General features: G+C 32.2%; 1 protein-coding gene across 9 annotated transcripts in view; it reads right to left on the reverse strand.

Moving 5' to 3' along the window:
- The window catches only part of LOC145277872 (uncharacterized), a 623,323-nt gene that overhangs the window by 442,491 nt on the left and 164,359 nt on the right, over positions 1-16,473 (reverse strand). For 4 of the 9 annotated variants that reach the window (XM_080129852.1, XM_080129844.1, XM_080129842.1 and 1 more), the window contains exon 3: positions 14,929-14,946. The exons of the other annotated variants lie outside the window; for them this stretch is intronic. In XM_080129852.1, coding sequence (XP_079985978.1) covers positions 14,929-14,946 — 18 coding nt within the window. The remainder of the gene's footprint in view (positions 1-14,928; positions 14,947-16,473) is intronic. 9 annotated transcript variants of the gene reach the window in all.

A 16,473-nucleotide genomic window follows, 5' to 3' on the forward strand; every position in this document is an offset into this window, starting at 1 on the left:
AGAAGTCTATGCTAGTATATAAAAATAAAAAATCTAATAGAAAACATTGCGTGTGGTTATTTTTTAGTTTTTGAAGTATTTCAGAATTATCTTAGTGAAATGTTTGAAAATATTTTACTTTTAAAAGAGTCGTTTTTAGATATTGTTTGAAGTGACACGTTTTCGTAGCATCGATTATTTTATTGACTTATTCATTTTGTATTGTTTTATCGATCCTCCCAACAAATAAATATGAATTTCGCTTAATACATTTACGACTAAATCCAAGGGAGATAACTCGTCTCAATTAAGAATCACATGACATATTTGTTAACAGTCTACAATAAAACACTTTACATTTTAAACAGGTTTTCTAGTAAATACTATTATATTATAAATATTAAAAAAAAAAAAAAATTATCAAAAGTCAAATATTCTACATATCTATTGGAAAGTGTTTTATAAACGATTCGGTATATATTGCATGCTTTTTTTCTGCATTGTAAACACATAACAGACAAATGCTAAAAAAAATTGGTTCATCAAATTCAAATAATTATGCAGAAGACTGCAATCTTTGGTAAACTTCAGCTAATTTTTATTGACATGAATTCTGAATGTTCGTATTTTTGTATGCACCTTTTTAACACTTGATATTTCATATTTTTCCTACCTTCTGTTCACTTCTCAAGGTTCTCATATATATATATATATATATATATATATATAACCTGACAAATTCTCACGAGGATGAAACACAGAAAATTCTGTGTAGCCTAATTGCCATAGTTTCATAATAATCAAACTTATCTCCATTATAACACTCCTGCAGCTACCCCCCCCCCAAAAAAAAGGTACATTCTGGATAAAAATTTAAATTGCCTCAGTCTAGAAGGATCTCTCCTTTGACAGAAGGCAGAAAAGATTAGACATTTTGATCTTAGCCAAAAGGCAAGTACTACTTAAAATAAACTTCATCTATATAATACTAAGTGATATCTTGTTTGGTTGCACATTGAATGTTTTAGATGGGAGGAAGGATGACTGCATGGAAAAAGTGGGAAACAAGAGTACAAAAAGAGGAAGACAAATAAAAAAATAAAAAAATGAAGAAAAAAAAATGGAAAATAGTATCTGTTTAGTGGTAGAAAAGACGAATGTGATGAGAAGTGGTTGAGAAGGAGAATAGAGGGAGAGAGAGAGAGAGTAACTGTAAAGAAGAGGACAAAGAAAAAGATGCGAATAATAGGAAAGGAAGAGAAAAACAAAACGTGTACTAACGTTGACACAACTTTTTGTTCCCCTGATCGTGATATAGCAGGTGACAATGAAGGGTGAACAGGATCAGAAATGCTTGGGGAGGGGGGAATGTATTAAACAACAGTCTAATAATCTAAACGTTGCGTGTTCAGTCTCTGTTTTAATGGAAATTAGATGCATTGAAAACATTGGACAATTCTAAGAGCAAATAAAAACATGACGAAATATCCTAAAAAGTTTACTGAAACAAAAGCGACACAAAACATCAAAAAATAACATAAAATGGGAATGTGCTTAATTTATAAAAATAACGAGTGAACGAACATAACTTCTAAAGCGGTTTTCATACTCACTGAGGAACATTCTCAGCACTTAATTCAACAAGGTTTTCTTGGCAGTACCTGACCGTACCTTGGATGTTACATCTGTTCTCGGAGCTAAATTTTTCAATGCACTACCTCCTCTCAGAGTCAGAGGGTTGGTTTATTGCAGATTATCTGAGGTGTCCCACCTAGGGAATGCTAATGGTTACCTAGCCAGTGATCCTTCAGTGGAGTTTATTTCTGCCATCCAACCGTGTGCCATATTCTGCTTACTAAAACTAAACAACTTCAATCTACTCACGTCTGACACTTCATTTTTATTCTCTTTACTTTAATTCAAGTCAAAGATGACCATGAAATTGTAAAAAGCATAAAAATTTTGTATCTGTTTTCAGTCATAGGAGGAGAGGTGTTTTCAACTAAAGCATTTCTAAAAAAATTTATCTCAATCCAATGCATGTTTGGAAAAAGTTGAATTTTCCTCACATTAAAAAACGATCTTGTGTTTAAGATGGCTCTTATGAGGAAACAAGTAAGAGCTTACATATGAACAGATTTATAAAATGCATAACATACAGAAATATTATGCAAGTTCTAAAATAGCATTTATGATATATCAAGGTCGATCTTCAGTAAAGTAGAACTGATCAATAAAAGGTTCTATGCATGAAAACAAAAACTGATGAAGAATGAACTCATGAAAAAAAATTCCGTTTTTGTTTGCTTTAAAAAAAAAAAAATGTAAAGAGTAGAATCTCAGCTTCATCTTAGTTAAGTTTAAGTTATTTCCCTTACATTTGGTTTGAAGCAATTTATGAAGATAAGGAAACATCATAGCCGTATTAGGTTTGTACAGATTGTTGCAGCAAAACCCTGAAACGAAATAACAGATGATGTTGAAGAGCATAATGAAGCCCTGAATGAACGAGATCGCTGCTGGACACTTACATTTTTCAGCAAGCCTTTGCTCCTGCACACAAGCCCAAAACACCTGGGCCTGACTATTAAACAATGTTCCTCACCACTAGTTGCCAGACTTGTCACCCAACTGTAACCCCACCTCAACTTTTTCTTCTGGGGTGTGATCAAGGTTAAGACAAACAAGCACTTTCATAACAGTCGATTCTCTGCTGAGTGCTGCTATTATGGAGACATTCGCTGCTATAGACAAGAACAGGGCCACCAAACCGTGCAACTCATTTCATACCTACATAAACATGGTTGGCATCTTCATTGAAAAATAATGTTGCATGTTACAAACTGTTGCTAAATAAACTGTTGGCTTTCTGCACATATCCATAATATATAATAATATATAAATACAGACCAATTAACGTGATTAAAAAAATAGAAAATGAAGTTTAGCTAACTAGGTTTCGTTCCTTGCTCAACAGGGCTAAATCAAGGAAAATACGATTAAAAAAAAAAAAAAAATAGTCATGAATATAGCAGGTGAGAAACAAAAAAAAAAAAAAAACGAAAAATAAGCGGGGGAGGGGGGATTGCATAAAAACTAAATTAAGTCCCAAAAGATTTTCTTTTTGCTTGCAAAGTGAAGGTGTGTGTGTGTACACACATATATATATATATATATATATATATATAATACTAAAGCTGAATTAATCACAGTTTTCCTAACACCTTTTTTCTATGTAGTTTAGTAACATGAAATAAATGTTGAATTATTCTTTAGTTTGGGGATTGATTCTATTTGAAAAAAAAAAAAAAAAAAAAAAAAAAAAGATTTTTATTTGTTTCATTAGCTGTAATTTGCAATTTTAACATGCCAATTGAGCTATTTTCATTTATCGATCTTATATATATCACAAGGCGTTCCCCCTCAAGTCATTACTAGTGATGTCTCATTGATAAGATCAGGTGGTATTTCCTGGAGTTTGAGTGATAGAACATCTCAGATTTCTACTCTCACTTCTTTCCATCACATTAATAACCAGTAGTTTTATTATATTTCAAATGTGATCACAACATAGTGACCAACGGACAGAATATCTTATAATAGATACTTAAAATATATATATATATATATATATATACTTGTAATTACATTTTTGATTTTTAAATTATCAATCACATTACTATATATATATATATATTTATTAAAACGTCAACTTGTTTTCAAATTATAAAAACTTTCAACAAGACAAGTTGATTTGAGTTTTTCCTTCACTTATTCAGTTGTGCTGGGAAAGAATGCTTCTTTTTATAGTCGTTTTGACTTCAACCATTGGATGAAAACTACCAAGTGCGTACTTATATTTTGTCACTGACAAGGCAATTAGCGTTATTTCAGTCATGACCTACTGTAAACACTCCACACAAGTACTTTCAGATATATTATATGACAATTTAGGGATGTGCACACAAGCAAAATGAAATATTCAGATTTCTCTCTTCAATTTTATCAGATTCATTTTAATAAGTTTTCGACAGAAAAAAAAGTTTGGGTGTCGTTTTACCTGTTTTTACAGTGTACATTTTAAGATCATTCAATACTAGAACAATAAATGGTGAGGTTTCAACATTTTGAAGATGAGGATTGATAATTTGTATTATTCGGACTACTGTTCTCATCTTTAGTGTTATTTTCATAATGTTTCAGCTGATGTAACCTTCGACCTTCTTCAGGTCAATCTTGTTGAACTTGGGAATCTGCACGGAATTTCTACAAAGACACATGGCATAACAGATAAAATACTAGAAAGTACGGAGTAAAATTTAGTTCTAATTAAAACTTTTCTGGAGGTTGAAGGTTCAATCCGCAGTATGGGTAATACTAAGAATACAATTGCGAATTACTAAAGATCCAGTCATGACTGACAGAATGAGAGCATACTATATCTATTCAGTTTGAAATTCAGTACAGATCCCACAGTTCAGCAGAAAAATTCCAGAGTTCAACAAGATATACCTGAAAAAGGTTGATTACATTAGCTAAAACATTGTGAAAATAACACTTGAAATAAGCACAGTAGTCTGAATGATCCAAATATATGGTCAGATTTGATATGTAGAAAAACTTACTACCCAGCAGAATTATCAAATTTTAATAATTTTTTTTTTTTAAAATACTATTTTCTTAGATTAATCTGTCTCACCTGCTGGTTGAAATTTGGTTCAGTCCATGAAGCTCAATATCTCATCATATTTCTTATTCAGGCTAAGACTTAGTGAATTTATATTTTGACAACTATTTTGGTTGTTATGGATGAGAATCCAAACAATCAATCCTCATCTAAAATATATTTACCCTCTTAAACCATTGCAAAACATAGTATGTCAAGATATTGTTGCGAACATGCATTTCAATGCATTTTCAGCAATTGTACAATGCATGTTACAAACGACAACAAACTTGTGATGGGAAAATGATCTGGCTTTAGATTTGACCATGCAGAAAATCAGATGCCATTTTGGAAAAAAAATTTTTAAGTAGCAGCATCTTAAAAACAAGGTTTTATGTTGATAAAATAAAAACTGACTACAATTTGGTAGTCTTTAAGTCCAACGTAAACAAATTCTTGATGAACTGCCCCCTTAAGTAATCCAATTTACCACTAATAATGATGACGATATTATCCCATTGACAATCAATAACCCTTATCCTCGAATGGCCTCCGGGCTTTGATAAGTGGTGATTCCTATGTAAAAAAAAAAAAAATTCTTTTTAAAATGAGCCATTTGAGATGATACAAAAGTTATGTCAACTTTAGATGATAAACCCCTTAGCCAGTCAGTTTTTATGTCCAATGATTAAACAGCCAATCATTCTTGAGTGGATATGCTGTGTGGCATATCCTGAATGACAGCGATATCTATATTCGAGCAAGAAAGGAAGGAGAGAATGTTTTCATTCTGACGGGCTCAGAATATAGTCTGGACTTTAAGTGAACGGCCTGTTTTGTATTCAATTGGAAAGGACTGTTCTGATTGTAAGTCTGTCGATTTGGTTAACCTTTCAAAATAAAACGTTCTTACTCATTTTCTTTGGAACAAAAATTCCATTTGTTACAACAGTAAGTGAGACCACATGATTGACACTACAGTCAGTGTCAAAATCAAACCCCAAATTTGGATGAAGACAATAAGCAGGCGATCAGTGAATGCACACAGACAAGTTTGTATTGTAATATTGATTAGTATTAACTTTATCCTTTTTCAAAGCTGAGGATATTTTTTGCCATTAGTTTGATTGCTTTACATTAATATTGAATCAAGTCATTTTATTAAAATTAGGTTTTATGTTTCAAATTGAAAATAGTCTCAAATATTTATACATAGTGTTTACTTTGTTTTGTTTTTTTGTAGAGAATAATCGTTTTTGCTTTTACAGAGCATGATTGAGTTTTGCAAATGAAAAGGAAAATCAATAACGTCAATGTTCGATGCATTTAAGTCAAGCTGATATCTCTATCGAAGATCATTACCAAAGCTGCATGTATTCTCTTGTAAGTACCATTGCCAACTTTTGACATCGCCAAATGCAGACCATTGTGGCAGTTCAGAACATTTCTTACTAATTTCAATTTAGTGGAATTTTTGGTTCCACACTTTGTACCTGTGTGAGAAAAGGTTAACGTGACATTGTAGTGGATTTTGTTTCCATTCTTGGGAATTATCTTAAATAGCAAAATACAGTACTAACACTTCCATCATAGAAACATTAAATCTTCAACGTGAATGGATTATTTTATGAATAAAAGTAAATTCATTGTTTTAAACTCTTAAATTGGAAATGAAAATTTGCATAAAGTGTGAATTAATTTTGTGCTTAGGCTTTAGGAGAGCGAAAAAAAAAGTCTATATGTTAAAACATTTCATGTTTATACCTACATAATCACTTTTCAGCCAATTTTTTTTTTTTTAAATAAGATCACCCAATCAGCAATTGGCAACTAATCTCATGTTGTTAAAGTGAACAATTCCAGCTTCACCCATTTTAAAATCAAATGTTTTAAAATCATTCTATTAACTAAAATGGTACAATATATATATATATATATATATATACACACACGCTACTACTTATCTATATTTTTATAAAGTAATAGGGTTCGTGTGTTTCTGTCTGTGTGTACAGCTCTCCATCATCAACAAAATATAAAGGAGGTAAGAGGGTAGATCTCTCCTGGTAGAGAAACATTAGAATCCATTTTAGGATGTTTCTGTTATAGGAGACATAAGAATCTTTGCCTAATTTCTTTATATACTATTCTATAAACCACCCCCATATCGAATGACTTATGCTCATTTGCATATCACATTATATTAAATCTCTTTAACTAATTACCTCGACCATATTACATATTGGAAATATTCTAATCATTTCAACTGTACTATTTACAAAATCTATTTAACATTTAATCTATCTTCTATCTTCTATCTATCTATATCTATATCTATCTTCTATATATCTATAAAAACAGAGATGTGTGTGTGCCACAGACGATTTCTGATTGGTTAATCCAATAATCACATCTCCTAAAAAACAATCGTTTCTACGCTCTTACTTTTACCATAAAATATTATGGCTTTATTTATTGTCCATCTTGGAAGGGTTTAATTTTTTAATAACTTGTTATTTACAAATTAAAAAAATACGAAACTATTATACGAAACTAAACTACACGAAATACGCGCACACACGCACGTTCACTACCGTCACGTTGTTATGGCAACCAAACCCGCTGACTTCTTTTTCTCATTTCACTCGTGGTCTTAAATTCATTTCGGGTTTGTATTACTGTACACATAGATTCGAATAAGTTGCCAAAAAACAAATATATAACAAATAAATGTTATCAAAGGCAAATTTTTCGTGTTTTTATTCAATTTAACATGTTTATTCAGCTCGAAAAGCATACAGTGTTTACCGATGTATTGGAAAATTCAAGATGGCGGCCGATTCTCTCTTTAACACGGTAAGTTTGGAAAAAGGTGTAATAAATAAAAAACCGGTTAAAATACTGTTAAAAACTCGCTCAATATATGTTACCGTGACATAGGTTGACAAATATTCGGCGGGTTTTAATAGTATTTTGTATAGTTTTTTATTTATAACACCTTTTCCCAAACTTACGGTGTTAAAGAATGTGTGAGACGCCATCTTGAATTTTCCAACACATCGGTAAACACTGTATTCTTTTCGAGCTGAATAAACATGTTAAATTGAATAAAAACACGAAAAATATATCCAGTTTTTATCGGTTTTTTACCTTCTCTGCAGAAGTAAAAAAAAAAAAAAAAAAACAAACAAAAAAAAAAACGGAAGGTACTTTTACAGAATGTTAAACTAACCCTAACCGATGTTTTATGTTTAGTTTAGGAAAAGTCAGAAGAAATAAAAGTCATTATTGCATGAAATATACGTATTTAGTTGAAGTATTGTTTATGTCAATTCTTTCGAAGAAATTTAGCAAGAATACCTGTAAACCAGGAAATCGGTAAAATGTCATCATGGATGAATACTTGTCTATTATAATTTCTACCCTTGACAAAAACTTAGCCATAACAAAAGAGATTTATTGTTCAGATTGTTTTTGAGATTGATTTCTAAAAAGATATTTTATAAATAAAATCGACTTTAAAATTAAAGACTTAAATTACAATAATTGAATTTAAACATTCTTATTTCAATATTTGACACATAACACCTGCAAAAATGATCACAATGTCAGGATTTCATTTTATTTCAGAATCGATGGCAAATACTAATATTTAACATTAGTTTATCATTTAAGCCGATAAAAAGCCCCTTTTTTTCCCGAGTCATAAAAGGATTTGGAGTTTCCTAATCAACCTTTCGGGTGCAGTTGCACGCTCTCAAAATAACTAAAGTGTTGGCTTTAAAAAAATTGGTTCATAAACAGGTTTAGTTTTAATAAAAAAAAAAAAATTAAAAAAAAATCGCTTTGGTAATTAGATATGTCGTATGGTTATCCCTAATCGCTGAATAAAACCGCTAACGAGTTGAATGATTACGACATAAAATTAAACTCGGGTTCCTGAAACGGAAACTTCGTTTGTTTTTGTTTTTTTCTTATCAATATATTTACATTGTTATTTTGTTTTCAATCATTCGAACAGTTTTCTTTTTCAAGTAATCCAAGTTACAAAATTCCCACTGTTTACTATGCTAAAATCACAATGACTAATGTATACCTATTAACCCTTATCCTTGAGTGGCCTCTGGGCCTTGATAAGTGGTGACACCCATGTAAAAAAAAAAAAAAAAATCACTCGAACAGTTTTCTTTTTATAATGTACAGTTTTAAAAGTTTAAAAACTATATAGTTTTTACTTCAGGAAAATTAATGGGTCAGTTTTTACGATGTGCCCTGTTAAAATACTGTTAAAAACTCGCTCAATATATGTTACCGTGACATAGGTTGACATATATTCGGCGGGTTTTTAATAGTATTTTGTATAGTTTTTTTATTTATAACACCTTTTCCCAAACTTACGGTGTTAAAGAGGGTGTGAGACGCCATCTTGAATTTTCCAACACATCGGTAAACACTGTATGTTTTTCGAGCTGAATAAATATATTAAATTGAATAAAAACACAAAAAATATATCCAGTTAGGTAGAAAAGTAACTTATCTTGCCTTTGATAACATTTATTTATATATTTGTTTTTGACTATTTTTTTCGAATCTATGTGTACAGTAATCTTGCCAGGATGCGGAGGAAAATGAATGAAGGGGGAGGGGAATAAAATAAAAACATTTTGGAAACAGAGTAAGTTTGAAAGAATTGCTTTGCACAGAAAGAAATTAATGAAAAAATAAAATTAAATTTCTTTTCTTGATTTTTTTTTTAGTTTTTTATGAAAAAGGAAGTCAAAATTAAGACTATAAAAAACAATTTTTATTAAGAGCGAACCTCAGTCGTCAGGTCTGTAAAAAAAAGACGTGGAATAATAAATGTTTTCTAATACAAATTGTTTTTACTTATGTGTTCATTTGTCTCTTTGAAGTTCGTTTGTTTAATATATCGGTTTGCAATATAATTTTGTCATTCTGTCAGACTCAAATTTTAAATCTATATATCTATAAAAGTGAAAGTGTGAAAGTGTGTGTGTGTGTGTGTGTGTGTGTGTGTGTGTGTCTGTGTACATTTCCCTACGAAATAACTGTCAATTTTTAGTCTACAGACTCAAAATTTGATATACAGGGTACTGAGATTTGGAAAAATCTATGTGATCGGTTTTTAGCCAGAAATTTGGCGATTAAGGGGTCAAAGTTCAACGATTTGAGCTTAGAGAACTCTACCAAACTTCTCCGACAATTTTGGGTCTATACACTTTAAATTTTAGATATAGCTTCCGTGGACATGGATCTAACTTAATAACTTGATTTGAGCCCAAAACAATAAATTTTCAGGGGTCATAATAGGGGTCAAAGTTTAAAAAATTACCCCCTTTTTTTTTGCTCAGCATACACCTCCAAACACCCGGGCAACGCCGGGCACCCATGCTAGTATATATATAAAGTAGTAGCGTGTGTGTGTGTGTGTGTGTGTGTGTGTGTGTGTGTGTGTGTGTGTGTGTGTGTGTGTGTGTATAACTCTCCTACAGCCCACATTAGACCGATCATGATCAAACCTGGCATGAAGATAATCCCCACCTACTGCACACCATTTTTCAAGGTTACAGTCAAAGATCAAGATCATAGCGTATGTATATATACTCTTCTACACCGCAGATCATTGGACTGATCATAACCAAACCACACAATGTTCTGACCTAGAGTTGTTGCATACCTTTTCAAGGTCAAAGGTTAAGGTTACGACTAGAAACTACGCTAGTTTTAAATAAATACATTAAAAAAAAAAAAAGAAAAAAAAGTGACATCCATTTTATTGATTTGAAGAATGTTTAGCTGACGATTATGTTCACGATTAAAAGGCAGAATATTGTTTTAAAATGAATTGAATTTCTACAATTTTGAATAAACAGACATGTTTGTTTTATTTTACAAAATATTTAGCAGAAATAATTATTTTTATGAAAGAAGAAACATTTTTTTTTAACCTGATAGACATTTATTATTTCAAAAGGAACAATATAATTATTAACAATTATACAAATTGGTGTGGAAAGCACCATGGAATTTCTATAGAGTCATGCTAGTGATAAATATTTTAATTTGATAGCAAATAAACTTCATTAAATATCTTCCAGAGAAATTGGTTTTAAAAGGGATAGTTCATTAGGAACTAAATTTGATATATATATATTTTAATCAATAACATTAATTTCTAGACATTTTAGATTTGTATATGCATATATACTACTGATAGGATGATGCCAATATTCCTTCCTCTCCTGATTCCGATACAATAACCGATTCTCTTTTTTCCAGAGGAGGGGGGGGGGGTACCGCAATTGCATACATAAAAAAAATTAAAAAAAAAAAATCACTTGTTAGTAATTAATAGGTTTTAATTATAGTGACAGCTTAAAATCAATAAATATTTATCATTTCATCATTAGTAAAAGTCATGAAAAATAAAGTTTTAAATGAAAAAAAGAATCGTTTTTAGCATCAGAAAATAGGCACACATTCCCCCCCCCCTCGATTCCGATATCCTCAAAAGTTCTGATTTTTTTCGATTCCCAATTCTGATTAATGGTCCCAACATTAATATGTACACCTCTTTACGAGTGGGTTGGTAGGTTGATTGTTTTTGTTTTATGGCATATCAACCCTTTTCAGGTTATTTAATGCCGAATTCAGTGATTTTGAAGAAAAGTTTTTTTAATAGAATATATTTGTTTTTTGTTTTTTTTCAAGTCAGGGTCCCAACTATGGGTTAAATAAAAACTAACAGGTACTACCACTCTGGGTCAGAGTGGACCTGGGAGCAATGGCAATTAAAGGGTGGCTCCACACTCCCCAAGACCTGCAAGCTGGGGCCTCACCATCGTACATAGTTTAAGGTCATATCCAGGACCCTTTACGAGTGGGAGAGGGAGTACATGCTCCTTTTCATGGGAACCCAGTAGCAGGGAGTACTTTTTTCCTGACTGAGAAAAAGCAGCTTCTTTTTCAATAACCAAGTTAATTACATTAATACATCAGTTCCAGTAAAATCAGTTAAGCAATGTTGAGCTCGGTCAGTACTTAGAGTGGCCATTTGTAAATACCAGGTGCTGTATGTAAAAACCAATCTCAATGGCATTGAATCTGCAAATATAACAAATGGTCAATGCTGTTCATTGTGATCTGCACCAACCAGATACTGGCACACAGTAAAATCGAAAACCATGACTTCAACTCCATTGTTGAATATTAAAAATAAACGCGGTTTTTAATATATAATTTCATGTTTATTCGCGAGATAAAAGTGTAAAAGTAAGTTTGTTTTTTTTTCTGTAGAAGGTTGTTTTTATGAGGGAATGAAATTTGGCCCATGACGTACTTTTTGGCGAGCTGGCATCCTGGCATCCCAAAAAAGAATTACCCTAATTTTACTGCTCAGAAATTTGAAAAAAAAAATTGAATAAAGTTTATTTTTACAAGAATGTTCAGACACTAAAACTAAATACTTTTTTTTATCAAATATTAATACAAAATATTATAGATTATTTTTTACAAATAACAGTTTCGGTTTTCCAAGTAAATGTTGACGAAATTAAATGTTGAAAGTAAATCAGTCTCAAGATCCGGGGTCAGAGGTGAAAAATTGTAAAAATAACTTTTATTCATTTTTATATGTATTTTTATGTTTATTCACGGGATAAATGTATAAAGATCATTGTAAAAATAAATTTTATTAAATTTTATTCTTTAGAAAAAATAATTCATGAGTACGCCAAACAATTTTAACAAAGTCACTTTCGTTTAAGAAAAGAAAAGGAAGCCAACTTCATACTCGATGTATAATTTGGATTTTTTAAAAAATAATAAATGCGGTTTTTCCTATATATTTTTATGCTTATTCGCTAGGTAAATGTCTAAACATTCTTGTAAAAATAAACTTTATTCAATTTTATTCTTTAGAAAAAATAATTCATGAGTATGCCAAACAGATTTATCAAAAAAATTAGTTTTGTTTTAAAATCGAAAACATTGACTTCAACTCCATTGTTGGATATTAAAAATAATAAACGCGGTTTTTAATATATAATTTCATGTTTATTCGCGAGATAAAAGTGTAACAGTTTTTTTCTTTCTGTAGAACGTTTTTATGACGGAATGAAATTTGGCTTGTGGTGTCCTTTTTGGCGAGCTGGCGTCCTGGCGTCCCAAAGAAGAATCACCGGTAAAATTACTTTGATTTGCAATGGCAAGGCAAATTAAATTTGCATAAAAGAGTAATTTTCTTATTCCTTCTTATAAAACATTCAAAGTGAGAGCACGTCTTTCTACCATAACAAAAAAAAAAAAAAAAGAAAAAGGTTTTTAATTTCCTCACCAAGCGAAATTTTCATGGACAGTTTTTTATAAAGGCTTCTCATCTGTGAAATACATTGCCATAGGTCTGCTTCCCTGTCGACTACAACTTGGGTTTTTTCAAATCCAATATCAACAAATTCTTATTATAATATTTGTTTTGATGCTAATCTTACTCTGCTCTGTCCTCAATCGGTGAAGAAACGTTTTTCAACTGAGGCAAGTTTTATTTTTGGCCAATTCTAAGTGCTCTTTTGGGGGAGCTGGATTTTCTCCACATTAAAAACCGACCTTGTGTCTAACTTTGCCCTCGTGTGGGGGTAAGCAAATAGGAACAAATTCTTGTCATAAGTGTGCCTTAAAAGTGATCAAATCTACTTCGTACCATCAATCAATGTTAGTACTCCCATAGTGTTTCTCATCTGTTCGGTTGACACTTACAAGCGACGACCTCAATAATAGAAAAAAAAGGGGGGGGCAATGAAAAGTTAATTTTGCAACACATTCCAAAAATTACGGATGTTAAAAAAAATATTTGCCATTAAAGTTTAGTCTTGTTTTGTTCTTTATTACAGACAAATGTAAAGAGCAGCTTCTGTAGATGCAACATATAAAATGATTTTTTTTTTTTCCTCTTATTCATCCTAAACAAGAAATATTACCACCGAGACGTAAAGATCTATTCTAATTAGACGCCAGATTTATAAAGGGCATACTTAATGTGGAGTTGTGCAGCAAGATGTTTATTTACATTACATTTAAATTTCTGCATGTTGGTACAGTCAGGGAAACAGAAAGCAGGAACAGAATTCCAAAGGCAAGTAGAATAGAAAAGAAACTATTATTAAAGTAAAAAGTTTTTGGCATCTCGGGATCTCTACAGTAAAAGAGGTTTTGCTACTAGTTGGATTTGTCAGGAAGGTATTTATATTGACGGGTATACAAGTGCAGCAAGTTCATTGAAGGATATTTCATAGAAATATTTCTAAGACAAGTACACGAAATGCAACACTCTGGCAATGAGGCAGAATCTGGAACTTGGTGGACAGTGCGAGACTTAGGTTAGAGACTCCTTTTTGCACCCTGTTCAAATGGAAGAGACACAGTAGTTGGTGCACTAACCCAAAAGAGACAATAATACTCCATGCATAGGGCGAATGGTGGCTTTACAGGAATATAGGATACTGGCAGGTGTGAGAAGGGTTCTAACCTGGTAAAGGGAGCCCACTTTTTTTTGACAGTATGTATTTATTCAAAATTATGTTGCCTGTGAATATTAGGCTAAGGAGTTTTAACATTGAGTTCTTATGCAACCGATGGTTGAAAAGTCTTATACTAAAGTGATAAATCATTTATTATATAGAGTTTAAGATTCCGAATGATACGAGAAAAGGACAACTGGGAAAAAAGTGGTAATCTTGCAGTATAGTAACAGCAGAAAAAGATATATATATATATATATATATATACATACACACACAAACTTATCAAGCACATTAAAACTTAATTTTCTACCGACCTGTATACTTTAAATGTTCTGAAACTGTTTTAAAGTTAATTTTTTTTTTTTTTAAATTAGATTTCACAGAAAGCTCCCTATTTTACTCTATTCCTCCCCTGGAGCAAGGGTTAGTAGCAGAAAAAGTAATTTTTTTTTTTAACTATCTTTTAAAGCTGGAAATGCCTCACACCACTCCAAAATGACACCGTTTTATTTTGTTGTGTTTGGATAAATAAAGTTAATAATTCAGAGATAATAAATGCTGCAATTAGTGTTTACACTTTAAAACTTTACAGGTCAGTGGGAAATGAAATTTTAATGTGTTTGGTAAAAGTTATGCCATTTTTTTTTTCCAATTTCTTAGCTATTAACCATAATGCAACATTACCAAGAAGGAATTCTACACGTTTTGTAGGAGAGGTCGGTTAAGTGGGAGTTAGTTACTTACATTTAAGAGCAGACAATCCTAAAAAGAAACAAAAGACAAAATGTAAAAAATAGAAAAAATAAAAAAAATAAAATGTAAGGAAAATAATTCCGCTTTCTGATAATTGCTTAGACAAAAATTTTAACTATTAACACTGAAACATAGCCGAGCAGCAGCTTGGTTCCCACCAATTTTGGTAAATAACAAATAGGGCCCTGACCAGAAGTGCATGCTCTATCCCAACCATCATCAATAGACCCGAGGTAATCTCATCAGCATCGAACAAAGTCAAACTCTTTGTCAAAAACTTTGCAGCTAATTCTATCTCATGTGATCAGGGCCGCCAACCCTCATATTTCCTCTTGTGTCTGAAAACACGCTATGCAACTTACAAATATCTGTGTATGATGTTGCAAAGCTAATCAAAAACCTCAATTCCAGTGAAGTAACTGCTCCTGACGGCATTCCTATTATGCTGAAAAGGCTTCAACCAGAACTACCTCTTTTCAACCAGAACTAGCTCCCATACTTACAAAGCTATTTAAGTGTTGTCTTAAGGAGAAATGCTTCCCAACACCCTGGAAAACCTCATCAGTAGGTCCTGTATTTAAGAATTCAAGTGATCAGTTATCTCCATCTCAGTACAGACCAATCAGTCTTCTGTGTCTCATAAGTTACTAGAATCTGTGATAAATAGAGAAGTAGTCAACCACCTCAGCGAAAATAACCTCAGTGACATGCAATATGGCCTCCATTCTGATGGATCTAGTGCAGATGTGCTAACAGTTATATCTTATAGGATTAGCAAATCTCTCGATGGAGGCTTATTAAATCATTTCTCACTGATAGGTTCATAAGAGTAGTGATTGATGGGAAGAAATCAGAAGCTCATAGTATTAATACTGGAGTCGCTCAGGGGTCCATCCTGGGCCCAACTTTCTTCCTGATCTACATCAATGATCTCTCAAATCATATCCTAAGATCATTTGTACACATTTATGTTGATGACACTAACATCTATGGCAACACTTCAAAGGCAGTAAATGACTAAATTCCGATTCTTTGATCTTGATCACATGGTTCAATGAGGAAAGAGGTGGCGGGTTAATTTTAAAGCCAAGTTTCTATCTTTCCATCATCAATGCTCTTATCCCTGTCTGGCATCAATCGAAATGAATGGCTCTCGTCTTGGGGAGGCTCCATGTTTTTACAAGCTTCTAGGTCTGACCTTTACTTTTGATCTGAGATGAAACACGTACATCAAATCCGTTGCCAAGGCTGCTTGGAAAATGGTGGGATCATTCTACCAATCCAGTAGATATCTACCTGCTGATGCAGTTCTCCACCTATATAAGAGTCAAGTACGTCCAAGGATGGAGTACTGTTGCCACATCTGGGCAGGAGCTGCTAGAAGCAGCTTATCCTGCCCTGACAGAGTTCAAAATAAACTTTGTAACCTAGTGGGGAATACCCTTTTCTCTTACCTGCAACCTCTTTCCCACAGAAGAGATGTTGCAAGCCCGTTTCTGCTTTATCCTTATTTTTATGGCAAGTGTTAGTTTGAAC

This window comes from Euprymna scolopes, chromosome 6, assembly GCF_053919585.1.
Source record: "Euprymna scolopes isolate OS-2025 chromosome 6, ASM5391958v1, whole genome shotgun sequence".
Classification (NCBI taxonomy): domain Eukaryota; kingdom Metazoa; phylum Mollusca; class Cephalopoda; order Sepiida; family Sepiolidae; genus Euprymna; species Euprymna scolopes.